The sequence below is a fragment of the Microcaecilia unicolor genome, chromosome 5 (genome assembly GCF_901765095.1).
Source record: "Microcaecilia unicolor chromosome 5, aMicUni1.1, whole genome shotgun sequence".
Classification (NCBI taxonomy): Eukaryota; Metazoa; Chordata; class Amphibia; order Gymnophiona; family Siphonopidae; genus Microcaecilia; species Microcaecilia unicolor.
In genome coordinates, this window is record NC_044035.1 from 29,879,380 (window position 1) to 29,898,013 (window position 18,634).

At 44.3% G+C, this 18,634-nt stretch overlaps 1 protein-coding gene across 1 annotated transcript in view; it reads right to left on the reverse strand.

Moving 5' to 3' along the window:
* Window positions 1–18,634, reverse strand: part of SORCS3 (sortilin related VPS10 domain containing receptor 3) — an 831,591-nt gene that overhangs the window by 250,185 nt on the left and 562,772 nt on the right. Inside the window, exon 13 of the mRNA XM_030204719.1 lies at window positions 15,901–15,992. Within this exon, the coding sequence (XP_030060579.1) occupies window positions 15,901–15,992 (92 nt within the window). The remainder of the gene's footprint in view (window positions 1–15,900; window positions 15,993–18,634) is intronic.

Sequence of the window (18,634 nt, forward strand, 5' to 3'; positions counted from 1 at the left end):
AGAATTTCAGTACGGATCCAAGATGCAGGCACAACTAATTTGGTTAACAAGTCTTTAGCTATCAATTAATTGGCCTTAACCAATAACTATTAAAGTTAATTGGCACTAAATTAAATTTGCACGCACATCTGCTTGATAAAAGTGATGGGACGACTACCCTATGAGTAGAGGTTAAGACGGCTAGGACTCTTTAGCCTGGAGAAAAAGCGGCTGAGGGGTGATATGATAGAGGTTTACAAGATAATGAGTGGGGTAGAGCGGACGGATGTGAAGCGTTTGTTTACACCTTCTAACAATAATAGAACCAGGGGACACAAGATGAAATTAGAATGTGGTAGGTTTAAAACGAATCGGAGAAAGTTTTTCTTTACTCAGCGCATAGTTAGACTCTGGAACTCATTGCCGGAGAAGGTGGTGACGGCAGCTGGCCTTGCTGAGTTTAAAGGGGGTCTGGATAGATTCCTGAAGTAAAAGTCCATCACTGATCGTTATTAAATTTGAGGGTTTTGCCAGGTTCTTGGGGCCTGGATTGGCTGCTGTCGGAGACGGAGTGCTGGGCTTGATGGACCTTGGGTCTTTTCCCAGCGTGGCGGTGCTTATGTGCTTATGTGCCTAGATCCCATAGCGCACAACTTAAAAGCTGGCATGGCCAGGAGAGAGGCATGGGTGGTTCAGGGGCATTCTGAAATTTTGTATGCGGTGTTATGGAATAGCACCATTTATGGGACGAAATGCTGAGTTGGGTGCCAGCATTTACACCAGATTTCAGCTGGCATTAATACTGACGCTCAACTTTAGGCATGAGAATTGACTCTAAGCGCCATTCTGTACAGGGTGCTCATCCTGTAGCACCCTTTGTAGAATAATGCTTAATGCCGATTTTTTTCTAGCGCCGATTTTTGAGCGGAGGAGACGTCTATATATATACATACATTACATACAGAGGACCTGTTGGATTGTATTTTATACATGTTTTATTTCACGTGCACTTGCTATTTAGAAAAATTTATCTTTATAATAAGTCAGCCTTGAGTTTTATTTGTAGGAAGTTTATAACTTATATGAAAGTTTTTTTGTAACAAACTATGGACTTTACACAAACAGCTATACATCATAAGGTTAGTAGATTAATTGGATCATACTGTATTATTTCTTAACTTTTGTTTTCTTTACTTTTTTTGTGTATAATATCTATTTGACAATTTGTTTTAAATATGGTTTATTATTTTGGTTATATAACACAATCCAGCTTATAATTGAAAAAGAAAAACGCCTATATTGCGACCCAAATCGGGAGATAGACGTTTATCTCACAAAAACGAATAAAGCGGTATAATCGAAAGCCGAATTTGGACGTTTTCAACTGCACTCCGTCGCGGATGCAGACAAAGTTGATGGGGGCGTGTCGAAGGCGTGGTGAAGGCGGAACTGGGGCGTGGTTATCGGCCGATCAGAGATAGGCACCTTTCGCCGATAATGGAAAAAAATATGTGTTTTTAGCGAGAATTTAGGGCACTTTTCCTGGACCCTGTTTTTCCACGAATAGGGCCCCAAAAAGTGCCCTAAATGACCAGATGACCACTGGAGGGAGTCGGGGATGACCTACCCTGACTCCCCCAGTGGTCACAAACCCCCTCCCACCACAAAAATATGCCATTTCACAACTTTTTATTTTCACCCTCAAATGTCATACCCACCTCCCTGGCAGCAGTATGCAGGTCCCTGGAGCAGTTGTTAGGGGGTGCAGTGGACTTCAGGCAGGTGGACCCAGGCCCATCCCCCCCCTACCTGTTACAATTGTGCTGCTTAATGCTTAGTCGTCCAACCCCCCCAAACCCACTGTACCCACATGTAGGTGCCCCCCTTCACCCCTTAGGGCTATAGTAATGGTGTGGACTTGTGGGCAGTGGGTTTTGAGGGGGATTTGGGGGGTTTAACACACAAGGGAAGGGTGCTATGCACCTGGGAGCTCTTTTACCTTTTTTTTTGTTTTTGTAAAAGTGCCCCCTAGGGTGCCCGGTTGGTGTCCTGGCATGTGAGGGGGACCAGTGCACTACGACTCCTGGCCCCTCCCACGAACAAATGCCTTGGATTTATTCGTTTTTGAGCTGGGCGCTTTCATTTTCCATTATCGCTGAAAAACAAAAACGCCCAGCTCACAAATTGTCGAATAAAACATGGGCGTCTATTTTTTTCGAAAATACGGTTCGGTCCGCCCCTTCACGGACCCGTTCTCGCAGATAAACGCTCATGGAGATAGACATTTTCGTTCGATTATGCCCCTCAATATATATATTGTTTTGTTCTCCCTTTTTCCTTTTTTTCTTCTTTTAATTTGGATAGGTCCTCTTATGTGTTCATATGTAGTTATTATTGTGCAATATATAGTTACCACTGCTTACGTATGGAAGAAAAGCAAAGAAAACCTAACCAAAGTGGCTATATATTATATACACCACCACGCTGGTATTGAAAATTGGGGAGAAAAGGCCTCAAGGTGCCTGCAGGTTCAAAATCTGATTTCACTAGCAACACATACTCCCGTTGACCAATCGCTGATCAAAAGGGGATTCGTACCTCATCATAGGCAAAAAAACACCCCAATATTTTCACTCTTTAATTCAGCAAAATGTGTGGCAGTGGATCATTTGAAGCACCTACCTTCCGTAGAGGACCCCTGACGCAGCTTTTACCAGCATTATAGCGAAAAGCTGGCCAACATCGGCCGCGGAAGAGGAGGACGAGGCAACCATCAGTATCAAAACACCGAACGTGAAGCTAAGTGTTTTATTAACTTCTTGTTTGAATCTGTTTAAGGACAGTTACGAAGCGATAATTTTTCCTAAAATTAGAAAGCATGACAAGTGCTCCATTTTGCTGAATTAAACAGTGGAAAATATTCAGGTGGTTTTTTGCCTATGATGAGGTACGAATCCCCTTATGGTCAGCGATTGGTCAACGGGAGTATGTGTTGCTAGTGAAATCAGATTTTGATCCTGCAGCACCTTGAGGCTTTTTCTCCCCAATTTTCGATACCAGCGTGGTGGTGTATATAATATATGGCCACTTTGGTTAGGTTTTCTTTGCTTTTCTTCCATACATAAGCAGTGGGAAGTACTTAATGCTGATAACTATATAACAGCTATCCTACCATCACTTCATTATTATTTTTTACAATATATAGTTACTACATTTTTGTGACCCATTTGTGTTTTTTATGCTTGTATTACTACTACTACTACTATTTAGCATTTCTATAGCGCTACAAGGCATACGCAGCGCTGCACAAACATAGAAGAAAGACAGTCCCTGCTCAAAGAGCTTACAATCTAATAGTACAACACCATTGTATCTTATACAAATAACTAGCCGTTGAGCCCGTAAAAACGGGCTAGTAAAGGAAGGGGGGGTTGAAAGGGCCCCCCCCGGATAGGTCGCCGCCGCCCCTCCCCCCGGGGTCGCCGTCGCCTCTCCCCCCCGGAGTCCCTTCCCCCCCGGAGTCCCCTCCGCCACCCCTCCACCCGGGCCGGGTACCTGGCTTCACTATTCAAACCGCCGGAACACAGCTCATCTGAGCTGCTGTCGGCCTTCCTTCTTCTCTGCGTGTGTTCCGCCCTCGTGTGACGTAACGTCGGCAAGGGCGGGACACAGGCAGGTAAGGAAGGCCAACGGCAGCTCAGATGAGCTGTGTTCCGGCGGTTTGAATAGTGAAGCCAGGTACCTGGCCCGGGTGGAGGGGTGGCGGAGGGGACTCCGGGGGGGAAGGGGGGAGCGGTGGCGACGGCAGTTCCCTCACTCGCAGGTGCGCAGGTTCCCTCTCCGTCACGTCCCCGTCATCACGTATTGACGTGGGGGCAGGACAGAGAGGGTCTCTACTGCGCATTTGCGAGTGAGTACGCCTCTTGCCATTTATATGTTTGATATTTGATACATTTATATTGATTTGTTTGTTTATATATAAAAAAATATTATTTCTGTTGATGTTTTGATATATATGTTTTTAATTTCTATACATTTTTATTACAAAGATATGTTTTTCTATCTATGGTATTAGGCATGCTTTGATTATTTGTTTTTTGTGTTTTTATAAATCTTATGTTTTAGACTCCTGAAGAAGGCATGTGCTAGCGCCGAAACACAGCTGTGTTGAGTTGTCGTCACTTCACTTGCAATAAAGAATTGTTTCCTTTATAGACGTCTCCTCCAGTTTTTAGAAGAGCCTACCTTTCCTACTTCTTGCTTCTGCAACCTTTTACGTAGGAACCAGTGTACCTCCACCCCTTTGGGGTGGTTTTCTTTGGCCGATTTTTGAGCACCATTTACAGAATTCCCCTCATTCCCCAGGATTCTATATGTGGGGCCTTCATTTCCACATGGAAATCGAAGCGTATTCTATAACAATGTACATAACTAAATTGCTTAACTAGATAATCAGCACTGTTAATTGAATGCTAACAAGCAATTATCAGCACTAATTGGCATTAATTAAGATTTATGCGCACAAATCGCTAAGACTATTCTGTAACATGGTACGCATGGGCAGGGCAGGGCACAGGCATTTCTAAAATCTACGCATATTGATATAGAATACACCCGCTTTCCCCCAGATTCCATATAGTGCACCTAGAGATCCACGCCGAAATTGGCATGGATTCTATAACAACGCGCATAACTTAACAAGCTAATGAGGGCTGATAACAACACTTAACAAGCAATAATGAGTTCTAATTGGCACCGATTAGAATTTCGGCGTACAAGTTGCTTAGCATATTCTGTAACAATGTGTGTAAAAACTTCTAATCCATGCAGGCAAAAAGGAGCATTGTCATCACACTGTTTATCATATTGCAACTTGCTTCTCACAGGTCTCCCACTTAGCCATCTCTCTCCTCTTCAATCTGTTCAAAATTCTGCTGCACGACTAATATTCCACCAGGGTCGTTATGCTCATATTAGCCCTCTCCTCAAGTCACTTCAATGGCTTCCTATCCGTTTCCACATACAGTTCAAACTCCTCTTATTGACCTATAAGTGCATTCACTCTGCAGCTCCTCAGTACCTCTCCACTCTCATCTCTCCCTACATTCCTCCCCAGGAACTCCGTTCACTGGGAAAATCTCTCTTATCTGCACCCTTCTCCTTCACTGCTAACTACAGACTCAGTTCCTTTTATCTTGCTGCACCATATGCCTGGAATAGACTTCCTGAGCCGATATGTCAAGCTCCATCTCTGGCCTTCTTCAAATCTAAGCTAAAAGCCCACCTTTTTGATGCTGCTTTTAACTCCTAACCCTTATTCACTTTGTTCAGAACCCTTATTTTATCATCCTCACTTTAATATTCCCTTATCTTTTGTTTGTCCTGTTTGTCTGTCCTAATTAGATTGTAAGCTCTGTCGAGCAGGGACTGTCTCTTCATGTTCAAGTGTACAGCGCTGCGTATGTCTAGTAGCGCTTTAGAAATGATAAGTAGTAGTAGTTACAGAATATGGCCTAGTGCGCTTAAATCTACGTGCTGGGATTTACACCACGTTTTCATTGGTATAAACAGATGGACACAGATTTAAACACTATAATCGGCAACTAAATCTAGGCACCGATTATAGAATACGCTTAGTCGGCACTGATTTGAGCACCAATTTTTTAGACGCTATATATAGAATCTTCTCATCTGCTTCTAATTTAGGCATCAGGATTTATGCCAAGTAAAACATGGTGTAAATGGCCACGACTATATTTGGTCATGTGGAGAGGTGTTCAGCATTATTCTATATACCGCGTGAAACCTATTCTATAAAATTTAGGCATACTTTACAGAACACGCCTAGGTGTATTTTTTGTTTGTTTTCCATGGAAATTCCAGTCACCATATATAGAATCTAGACCATCTTATATAATAAGTTGTACCTCAACATTCTATGGCTGGTTGGGTTCGTAACATCCTGACATCAGCAAGCCTCCAGTGTTCCCTTCCCTCTCACTGTCCCGCCCTCGCGTAAAGACGAAATGACATCAGAGGAGGGCGGAACAGTGAGAGGGAAGGGAACGCTGTAGGTGAGCTGACGTCAGGATGTTACAAACGAATAGGAGGGGAGGGCAGGGCACAGGACAATCGCTGGACATGGAGGGGATGGGAGGCGAGGGGAGAATCGCTGCACATGGAGGGGAGGTCAGAATCACGGGTCACGGAGGGAAGAATCGCAGGACATGGAGGGGAGGATGGGAGGGGAGGGAAGAATTGCAAGACATGGAGGGGAGGGCAGGGGAGAGAGGAGAAATTGCTTAGACAAAAGCCTTCCTAGGGTCCGTTTACATATTTGACGAAACGGGCTTGGTTGCACTAGTTATGTATAAAACGGCTGCTCCCAATGCATGTGCTGGCAAATACATGTGCACTCCTAACAGTCCTTACACTTATTATACAAAATGCTATGTGTTCAATTGAACCCTTGCAAAATCTCACCAGAACTGAGCATTTTCCGAGATGAAAGTCTCAATTCTGATCTCAATGCTCTGCGTAAAATGGGCCTCCTTGTGTGATTACAAAATAGCATGACAAAACCCTGCAGAAATTGCTACCGATATTAAAGGCGCGGATATGTATACCTGCTTGGGAACATGTTACTATTTAACACATGTTAACTGAAAGGTGCATTCTCTGCTTATTCCGGGGTCCTTCTACAAAGGTGTGCCAAAAGGTAGCCTGTGGTAGTGTGGGCGCGTGTTTTGGATGCGTGCTGGAAAAAAAGGGGTGTTTTGGAGCCGGGAAATGGGCACGTGGCAAAATTAAAAACAGCACGCATCTATTTACGGCTTGAGCCCTTAACGCCACCCATTGACTTAACGATAAGGGCTCACATATTAACCATGCGGTAACCATCCAGCACACGTCAACTGCCGATTACCGTCAGGAATGCCCCTGCTGTAGAACACAGAAAAATTATTTTCTACCACGGGTTTTCAGCATGCGCCAAACTCAGAATCACCACCAGGCGCACATGCTAGCTGCATGCATGTAGGCCCTTACACGCCTTTGTAAAAGGGCTCCTCCAAGTCCTGGAAAAGGGGGCATGGACATGGGAGGTCAAGGGCGTTTTAGGGTGGAGCATGGGTGTGAATTCCAGTTACCCATGCGATTATAGAATAAGGGGGTTCGCATGTAAATTTAGATGGGGGCATTTGCACCACATTTCCACTGGTGCAAATGGATATACCTACATTTTCCATATGACCCCTGTACTTTAGTGCTATTCTATAAACTGTGCCTAACTTTAGGCATGGCTTATAACGCTTATGTAGGGGGGGGGGGAGTTCCATGCTGTTTCTTAGGTGGTTAACAAGAGAATTACTATGATCTGGTAACATATGGTAATATTCACATTAAGGTAGTTTAGTAAATAGTGACTAGAGACATCTATATGTGAATAAGTATCTTCTTCTCTTACTTTATACTTAAATTTATTTATTTATTTACTGCATTTGTATCCCACATTTTCCCACCTATTTGCAGGCTCAATGTGGCTTACATTGTTCCGTCATGGCGATCGCATTTCCGGAGTAAGAAATACAAGAGGTATTACATAAAGATAGAGCGGTATTCCATTAAACGTTCATAGGATGGGTCATTGGAGTATGTCTTGATGAGGACATAGTAGATTCAAGCTCGGAATGGGAGATAAAGCGGTACTGCGTTAGCGTTCATAGGAGGGATCTTTGTGGTATGCCTTGTTGAAGAGGTATCATAACAGTGAATCTACTGTATAATCATGTGAATGTGTTGTCATTAATAAAACAGATGAGTAGGACATTAATTCCAGACTATGCAGAAACTGTGACATAAAATGTTTATGATGGAAATATCAACAGTAGCCCACATTCTAAGGAAATGAAATACAATAAATTAATTTTGCTCTCAGCTTTCAAAATTGACAACATGGGGGTTGTTAGTATCTTATTGTTTTTTCATGGGTTTTGGCAATCTCAGTCCTCCGCATGGCAGTGACATTCTTGGCAGGACGCTGCAGTGGTTTCAGTTGCTTTCTGGTCGTCTCTTCTCCAAGTATTTGTCAGACGTAATCCTGTTTAGCATCTCAGATCTGACAGGGCTGGAGTCACCCAGGGTAGCATTGCTGAGGAACAGCATGCTGTCGCTTTAAAAATCATTGAGGCCGATATTCAGACTGCAGAAGCTGGATCAGCTAACTCCTGCAGTCGGTGCCAAGCATGGGAATTCAATGTCGGGCCATTTCTGGTGACCGGCATAGAAAATCCTATTTATTTTTGGCAGTTTGAAGATAACCGGCTAGTTCAATATTCAGACAGCCAGTTATCTTCAAACTGGCCAAAGATATACCACTGTTTGACGTGGCCAAACATGGCTGCTAACCCCGATCTAAAAATCAGTAGATAGCCAGTTATATCGCGCGATATAACCTGCTATCAGCTAACTGGGGATAGCCAGTTATCCCCCAGTGAATATCGGTGGATAGTCGGTTAAGGGCTATTTAGCTGGTCAGCAGACATTCTGACCGGTTAAAGAGCACTGAATATCAAGGTGATTGCTTATAGAGCCATTGTTTTAAAATTGCAACTAAGTCAAATCCATAGACTTGCTGCAGTCTAGTAGGTATTAAACAGGTGAAGAGCAATTCTATAACTGGGTGCCCACATTTATACATGCATAACTGACAACAAAGCAACTAAGCGCTATTCTGTAAGGGTACATGCAAGTTGCAAAGCATATAAATGCAAGGGGACAGTGCATGAGAGGAGCCTAGAGGAGCATGGGCGGAGTTGGCATTTACATATTTTTTTTACTAAGCCGTGGTAAAAAGTGGCCTGTGATTGTGTATTGGGCATGCGGCCGGCCAGTTTTTACTGCATCTACAAAAAAATGGTCTTTTTTTAATGAGACGGGAAAAGGGACTGTGGAAAAAATAAAACTAGTGCATGCCCAAAACCGGCCTGAACGCATTGATCTAGCAGTAAAGGCTCACGCGCTAAACGCACGGTGACCAGTTGGCATGCGCCGAGTGCCAATTACCGACGGAACCGGCGTGCATAGGAGGAAATAAATAAATAATTCATCCAGGCATTATGGGCACATGACAAATCTGAAATTACCACCAAGAGGGCGTGCTGGCCTGGCAGTAGTCTCATTGTGGCGCATGCTGAGCACCAGTGGCGTAGCTACGTAGGGCCTGAGGGGGCATGGGCCCCCGTAGATTTCAGTGGGGACCCCCCTCCCGGTGAACCCGCCCCCGCCGCCGCCTACCTTCCGTTTTGCTGGCGGGGGACCCCACTCCCCGCCAGCCGACGTCCTCTCCCGTAGAACGCAGTGGCACTGGCAGAGAAAAGTCTTCTTCCTTGCGTGCAGGACGTCAGCATGCAAGGAAGAAGACTTTTCTCTGCCAGACAGTGCCGCTGCGTTCTACGGGAGAGGACGTCGGCTGGCGGGGAGTGGGGTCCCCCGCCAGCAAAACGGAAGGTAGACGGCGGCGGGGGCAGGTTCGCGGCGGGAGGGGGGTCGGCAGAGATGGGGGGGGGCGACAATGGCGGCGGGAGGGGGCGGCGGCAGGGGGGGCCTAAAATGTGCCCCCTCCCCTCGAGCTGTGTACCCCCCTCCCACGCAAGTCTGGCTACGCCCCTGCTGAGCACACTTTCTCCAGATCTATAGCTAATGTAAGTGAGGGTGTGGAAAAGTTAAATGCGCCAATGCCAGGTTCTACTAGTATTCTATAATGGAATCTGCGCAGACAGGCAGTGTTCCCTCTAAGCTGAGCAGGACTCTTCCAACTGCATTGCTGCCAGTGGGGGCTGGTGCTTCATTATTGTGTTTTCAATTGCTAGGGACACGCAGATTCTCTGGAGTCCTGCAGAGTTTGCCTGTCCCTCACAACTGAAAATGTGATAGTGAAACAGCACCTCCCACTGGCAGGATTGTAGATGGAGGACTCCTGCTCAGCTTAGAGGGAAAAGTGCACACAGGTACCTGTATAGAATGGAATCTCATGGTGCGGAATCAGGGTACCTAAAAGGGGGCAGCGACTTATAGAATTGTCCCCCTGGTGCTTTTGTTGCAAACCCTGCACTTTTTTTCATATTATTTGGCATATAAATGTATGTATGTATGTATTTATTTATTTTTGCCAAGCTTCTTCTCACAGTCCAGCTGGTGTGCCTTGGGTGATCAGGAAGGTCTATCATTATGGTCTAAAGGATAATTAAGTCTTCAATCTCATTCAAGCCATGCTAAACAGAATAATCAATAACCGTAATAATGTCCTGTAGACAGCTATTCACCAGGAATGTGCATTGTCACTTTAGCTTTATTTCATTTTAGTGCACACTATTTCATTTAGGGGTCCTGTTACTAAGATGCCGTAATACTAGAATACTAGTTTAGCACTCATATTTGCTAAGATGGCCGCCGAGCAAAAAGCCCTGTGAGAAGCTCCCTGGTGACCCAGCTGATTCTTGCCTGGATCGACCCACTGGACTGCAATCAAACAATCTCTCAAAGGGTAGAGGCCCGGAGGAGCAACCACTGAGTGCACGCTGTACTCCCCCTGCCTCGAATGGCGGGAGTGGGATGGTATAGAGGGCGGGGGGGGGGGGGGTGATCACAGCGTGGCTAGGCCGTGACTGTGAGCCCAAAAATGAGAGCGAAATTGGTGTGGCAGACATGCCACACCACCATGCAGCTGTGTCACTACTCCACAAAGGTGGCATCCCAAACAGCAGCCGAGGACAAGAGCGCCGTTGGAGGTCCCCCAGCTGTATATTGCACAGTCGGGCACGGCCGGATTGCTGCGAGCAGAGTGATCAGCGTGACCAGACTCAGTGAGGCCCATTCAGAGTGCAGCTCCGGCGCAACCAGGCGCACAGTGCTGCAGGTGGTGACAGCTCCCAGTCGGCAGCGGGACGGGCAGCATGGGGACCACCACGCAGAGAGGGAAACCAGGAAAACAACATCGATTCGCGAAGGAGAGATGCCCCTCCTGCAGTACAAGCACTGTGACCACCAGAGAAAAGGAGACATCAGCATCCATGCTGTGCCCTGTGCGGCATCCACACAACACAGGCTGAGCAACCGGACCACAGAGTGAAGGAGACGTCACCATCCATGCTGCGCTCAGACAGGGGTCTGCTCGAGACGGCACACTGAAAACAGCACACTGGGAATGGTGCAGCAGAAACTGGTTTCAACCACGTGCAGGAACCGAAGTAAGGCCATCGCCTTGGAAGAACCTCTGAAAGTATTAACCATGAATGATTTTTACTATACCAGCACACTTCTGTTAACACTACCTGAGAAGGGCAACCTCTCACTGTTACCCTCTATCTGATCACTGCTACTGAAGAGCAACTCTTCACCAAGGCAGAATTATTGTGACAGTCATTCACACGGAAACAATCCCCAGATGTGATCCTTCAGTTTGGCGCCCAGCGCAAACCACCCCAGATCAGATGTGAATCATCACACTCACCTGACGATGTCTGCCTAAACGGGAAGTCAGAACGATGGAGAAATCGACAAGCCTCATCAGCAACCAAGATAGATATATGAGGCCATCCTAATCTCACACAAACACACAAATACAAATACCCCTGAATCCCATCACACAAACATGTACACTTTAAAAAACAAACAAACTGAGAACAAATACACTGAAAACACTGAGAACAAATACAGAAAGACTCCCCCCTTGAGCCTAAGCACCCATCAAAATGGTCAACCTAAGGACATGGATTTTTTTTACTACATAATAACAATAATACCAGCTGCTTCACCATACACATCCCCATACGCATCACTGCCAGACGATGCTCACAACAACAACTGGAACAGCCCAATCATAGCCCACACAACATAATAGAGACCAAACAAACAACCAAAAATGCAAAGCTAAATCAACAGAGCACAATCCCAAAACTGACAGACCATACAGACAACTACAAGTGATTAAACACACCAACATTAAATATGATAAATATATCCCGATACCAATAGGATACATAAATGTGAGATTGGCAGTTAACAAGACAGCATTACTCAGAGACTGGATAGAAACAGAACAATTAGGATTACTGCTCATAACAGAAACATGGCTCCACCTTGAAGATCACCCAACACTGAATGACCTCTGCCTACTGGGATACAAAACAATACACACCATCAGAGCTAAAAAGAAGGGATGTGGAGTTTCAATAATATACAAATCCTTCTAGTAGAACCTGTCGCTAAACATATATCCTCAGCAATTGAAATTTTGGCATGCAAAATCTCAAACACAACACTATCTGATCAACTATGTATCATACTGTTTTATCGCCCCCCCTCCCCCCCCCAGGAAGTTGGTCAAATGCTCAAGAAGATTTCATGGAGTTTGTATCGAACAACTGTACAATCCAATCAAATGTCCAACTACTAGGGGATATCAATCTGCACCTAGAAAAGCAAAATGACACCAACACCAGAACTCTAACGAACTTAATAAACCAATGGAACTTCAAAACAACACAAGGCACTTCAACTCACAAAAAAGGCCACATATTAGACACACTAGCGCCTAAATTCTCAGCGAACAACAATCACATATTAGAAAACCACAAATGGGAAGAGGTACCATGGTCAGACCACAGCAAGCTCACATTTACACTACAATGGAAAGAAAATGGCAAGAACAGAGAACCAAGAACACCACACACATACACAACTAGAGGGAAGGTGGACAATCGAACTTTCTGGACAACATCTATGAATGAACATAGTAACATACCACTCAAGGAGATCCACTTCATGAGAAATTGAAATGAAACAAGTGAAACCATACTAAACAAAACAGCACCACTTAAAACGAAAACAAGCAATAAAAAACAACCACGTCCCTGGTTTAATGACAAGCTACTACACATGAAAAAACTATGCAGGAAACTTGAAAGAACATGGGCCAAAAACAAAACAGCCATAAGCATAATTAAACAGAGAAAAGCCATAAGAACATATACACAACATAAAGAAGGCTAAAGCAGAATACTAAAGCACATATGCCTACCCAGAACTGACCAGCACAAAAAAATATTCAAACTCATGAACGACCTACTGAAAACCCAAGATGTACTGGCATCAGCAGAAGCACCACCCTCTGCAAGTAAGCTCGCACAATAGTTTGAACACAAAATAACAAAGACAAGATCAAACCTAAAGAAACCACAAATACATAAGTACATAAGTAATGCCATACTGGGAAAAGACCAAGGGTCCATCGAGCCCAGCATCCTGTCCACGACAGCGGCCAATCCAGGCCAAGGGCACCTGGCAAGCTTCCCAAACGTACAAACATTCTATACATGTTATTCCTGGAATTTTGGATTTTTCCAAGTCCGTTTAGTAGCGGTTTATGGACTTGTCCTTTAGGAATCCGTCCAACCCCTTTTTAAACTCTGCTAAGCTAACTGCCTTCACCACTTTCTCCGGCAACAAATTCCAGAGTTTAATTACACGTTGGGTGAAGAAAATTTTTCTCCGATTTGTTTTAAATTTACTACACTGTAGTTTCATCGCATGCCCCCTAGTCCTAGTATTTTTGGAAAGCGTGAACAGACGCTTCACATCCACCTGTTCCACTCCACTCATTATTTTATATACCTCTATCATGTCTCCCCTCAGCCGTCTCTTCTCCAAGCTGTATAGCCCTAGCCTCCTTAGTCTTTCTTCATAGGGAAGTCGTCCCATCCCCGCTATCATTTAGTCGCCCTTCGCTGCACCTTTTCCAATTCTACTATATCTTTCTTGAGATGCGGCGACCAGAATTGAACACAATACTCAAGGTGCGGTCGCACCATAGAGCGATACAACGGCATTATAACATCCTCACACCTGTTTTCCATACCTTTCCTAATAATACCCAGCATTCTATTCGCTTTCTTAGCCGCAGCAGCACACTGAGCAGAAGGTTTCAGTGTGTTATCGACGACGACACCCAGATCCCTTTCTTGGTCCGTAACTCCTAACGTGGAACCTTGCATGACGTAGCTATAATTCGGGTTCTTTTTTCCCACATGCATCACCTTGCACTTGCTCACATTAACATCATCTGCCATTTAGCCGCCCAGTCTCCCAGTCTCGTAAGGTCCTCTTGTAATTTTTCACAATCCTGTCGTGATTTAACGACTTTGAATAACTTTGTGTCATCAGCAAATTTAATTACCTCGCTAGTTACTCCCATCTCTAAATCATTTATAAATATATTAAAAGCAGCGGTCCTAGCACGGACCCCTGAGGAACCCCACTAACTACCCTTCTCCATTGTGAATACTGCCCATTTAACCCCACTCTCTGTTTCCTATCCTTCAACCAGTTTTTAATCCACAATAGGACATTTCCTCCTATCCCATGACCCTCCAATTTCCTCTGTAGCCTTTCGTGAGGTACCTTGTCAAACGCCTTTTGAAAATCCAGATACACAATATCAACCGACTCCCCTTTGTCCACATGTTTGTTCACTCCTTCAAAGAATTGAAGTAAATTGGTCAGGCAAGATTTCCCCACACAAAAGCCATGCTGACTTGGTCTCAGTAATCCATGTCCTCGGATGTGCTCTGTAATTTTGTTTTTAATAATAGCCTCTACCATTTTCCCAGGCACCGACGTCAGACTCACCGGTCTATAATTTCCCGGATCTCCCCTGGAGCCTTTTTAAAAAATGGGCGTTACATTGGCCACCCTCCATTCTTCCGGTACCACGCTCGATTTTAAGGATAAGTTGCATATCACTAGCAGTAGCTCCGCAAGCTCGTTTTTCAGTTCTATCAGTACTCTAGGATGAATACCATCCGGTCCAGGAGATTTGCTACTCTTCAGTTTGCCGAACTGCCCCATTACGTCCTCCAGGTTTACCGTGAAGTCAGTAAGTTTCTTCGACTCGTCCGCTTGAAATACCATTTCCGACACCGGTATCCCACCCAAATCTTCCTCGGTGAAGACCGAAGCAAAGAATTCATTCAGTCTCTCCATCTTAGACTTTTTACAAGAATGCAAAACAAATGACGTTCACACCGCAGCAGACAGAATATGGTCCTTTTTCAAATGACCCAATGTAAATACAGTAAAAACATTACTGACAAAACACACACACACTAGACAATTGCTCTAACTATATGATGAAAGACCCATCAGAATATTTCAGCGAATGCTACACCAAACACATTGTATACATGTTTTCAAAAGGACAAATCCCAGCAGACAAAGATGACATCGTTCTCACCCCAATCCCTAAGAACACAACCAGCAAGATCATAGGGAAGTCGTCCCATCCCCTTTCCAACTATGCGATTTAGAATTTAGGTGCAGCATGCTACACAATACACTTAGCGAGTTGCATGTGTAAATCTCAATTAAAGCCAATTAGTGCTGATAATAGCTTGTTAACATCCAATTAACAGAGCTGATTAGCTGGTTAACCAATTAAGTTACAAAAATTGTTATAGAATACGCTTCGATTTCCATGCAGAAATCAAGGCACGATACACAGAATTTTGGGGGGTTAGCGAGTAGTGAGCGTAAATTCTAATGAGTACCGATAATTGCTTGTTAACATCCAATTATTGGCACTGATTGGCTTGTTTACCAATTGAGTTGCGCATATAAATCAGAATACGCCCAGATCTATACACGCAACTCTAGTCGCACTATATAGAATCTAGGGGAAAAATGTGCCAAAAATATAATGCTTCATCTCAACAAAGACTCGGACATACTGCTAATTTACGAATGATGAATTACAGGAATGTGACGGTACATTTTACAGATATTTGCATTATAACACACTCACACACATCCACACGGCACAGATGTGAAAGCTGCCTTACCTAGAAAAAAATAGATATTTTTGCTTACCACAAATGCCTGATGGGCAGTGAGGTATGTTTCATGGCAACAAGGGCTCCACCCCAATCTAGGTACCAAACATTATACTCTTCTTCAAAGATCTGTAAACAACCATGGTATGAATCGTATGAGGACACAGCAAAACAACTTTGTAAGGGTGCATTCCTTATTTTCTCTTACACATTAAGGTCAAATAGTCAAGTACAACTGATTACATCCCATCCCCTTCCATCTGGCTAAACTTTGTCTGCAGTTAAATTTTATAGGACAACTTTAGTTGCAGTTGAATATTCAAAGTTATCCAGCTTAAATTAACTGGTTAACTTCACCGCTGAGGGCACTTTGAACATCTACCCCATTGTGACAAAGTATCAGTCAGTAGCACTTTACTCAGCGGTGTTTTTGGCGAGGTAAACTGTTGTGCAAAAGAATTTAGCACAAGTATTTTGTACACCTATGACATATTCCTATGTATTCAAACAGGGTCTCAGAAAGACTAATCAGCTATTGTCTATTCAAACAGATATCCAAAAATTGAACCTTTCACTTTATTTTTTCCTTACAGCAGATGTCCTCAAATCCAGTCCTAGAGGTCCACAACCTATCCTGGTTTTCAGGATTTCCATAGTGGATATGTACAGTGGTGGAAATAAGTATTTGATCCCTTGCTGATTTTGTAAGTGTGCCCACTGACAAAGACATGAGCAGCCCATAATTGAAGGGTAGGTTATTGGTAACAGTGAGAGATAGCACATCACAAATTAAATCCGGAAAATCACATTGTGGAAAGTATATGAATTTATTTGCATTCTGCAGAGGGAAATAAGTATTTAATCCCTCTGGCAAACAAGACCTAATACTTGGTGGCAAAACCCTTGTTGGCAAGCACAGCGGTCAGACGTCTTCTGTAGTTGATGATGAGGTTTGCACACATGTCAGGAGGAATTTTGGTCCACTCCTCTTTGCAGATCATCTCTAAATCATTAAGAGTTCTGGGCTGTCGCTTGGCAACTCGCAGCTTCAGCTCCCTCCATAAGTTTTCAATGGGATTAAGGTCTGGTGACTGGCTAGGCCACTCCATGACCCTAATGTGCTTCTTCCTGAGCCACTCCTTTGTTGCCTTGGCTGTATGTTTTGGGTCATTGTCGTGCTGGAAGACCCAGCCACGACCCATTTTTAAGGCCCTGGCGGAGGGAAGGAGGTTGTCACTCAGAATTGTACGGTACATGGCCCCATCCATTCTCCCATTGATGCGGTGAAGTAGTCCTGTGCCCTTAGCAGAGAAACACCCCCAAAACATAACATTTCCACCTCCATGCTTGACAGTGGGGACGGTGTTCTTTGGGTCATAGGCAGCATTTCTCTTCCTCCAAACACGGCGAGTTGAGTTCATGCCAAAGAGCTCAATTTTTGTCTCATCTGACCACAGCACCTTCTCCCAATCACTCTCGGCATCATCCAGGTGTTCACTGGCAAACTTCAGACGGGCCGTCACATGTGCCTTCCGGAGCAGGGGGACCTTGCGGGCACTGCAGGATTGCAATCCGTTATGTCGTAATGTGTTACCAATGGTTTTCGTGGTGACAGTGGTCCCAGCTGCCTTGAGATCATTGACAAGTTCCCCCCTTGTAGTTGTAGGCTGATTTCTAACCTTCCTCATGATCAAGGATACCCCACGAGGTGAGATTTTGCGTGGAGCCCCAGATCTTTGTCGATTGACAGTCATTTTGTACTTCTTCCATATTCTTACTATGGCACCAACAGTTGTCTCCTTCTCACCCAGCGTCTTACTGATGGTTTTGTAGCCCATTCCAGCCTTGTGCAGGTGTATGATCTTGTCCCTGACATCCTTAGACAGCTCCTTGCTCTTGGCCATTTTGTAGAGGTTAGAGTCTGACTGATTCACTGAGTCTGTGGACAGGTGTCTTTCATACAGGTGACCATTGCCGACAGCTGTCTGTCATGCAGGTAACGAGTTGATTTGGAGCATCTACCTGGTCTGTAGGGGCCAGATCTCTTACTGGTTGGTGGGGGATCAAATACTTATTTCCCTCTGCAGAATGCAAATAAATTCATATACTTTCCACAATGTGATTTTCCGGATTTAATTTGTGATGTGCTATCTCTCACTGTTACCAATAACCTACCCTTCAATTATGGGCTGCTCATGTCTTTGTCAGTGGGCACACTTACAAAATCAGCAAGGGATCAAATACTTATTTCCACCACTGTATGAGATCTATTTCCATGCGATGTAAGCAGCGAATGCAAATTGATCTCATACATGTTCAAAGTGGAAATCCTGACAACCAGGCTAGGTTATGGACTGAATCTGAGGATCCCTGCCCTAAATCAAAGGTTCTCAAAGCAGTCCTTGGGACACACCCATCCATTGAGGTTTTTCAGGAAACCTACAATTAATATGCATGAGATAAATTTGCTTACCGTAGAGGCAATGCATGCAAATTCTGGGTATTCTGAAAACTTGACTAGCTGGGTGTGTCCTGAGGACTGAGTTGAGACCTCTTGCTTTAAAGTCATGGAAAACAAGATTTTATATAAAATTGATTTCAGATCTGTTTTTTCATACTTTTATTTCTGTGATTTCCCAACACATATATCGTTCGGTCATCAAACAAAACAGTTTTCAGACATAACCCCTTAAAACCCGGATTCCATATAGTGAACTTAGATTTAGATGCCAAAATCGGCGCGTATTCTATAACGTCGCATGTAACTTTTA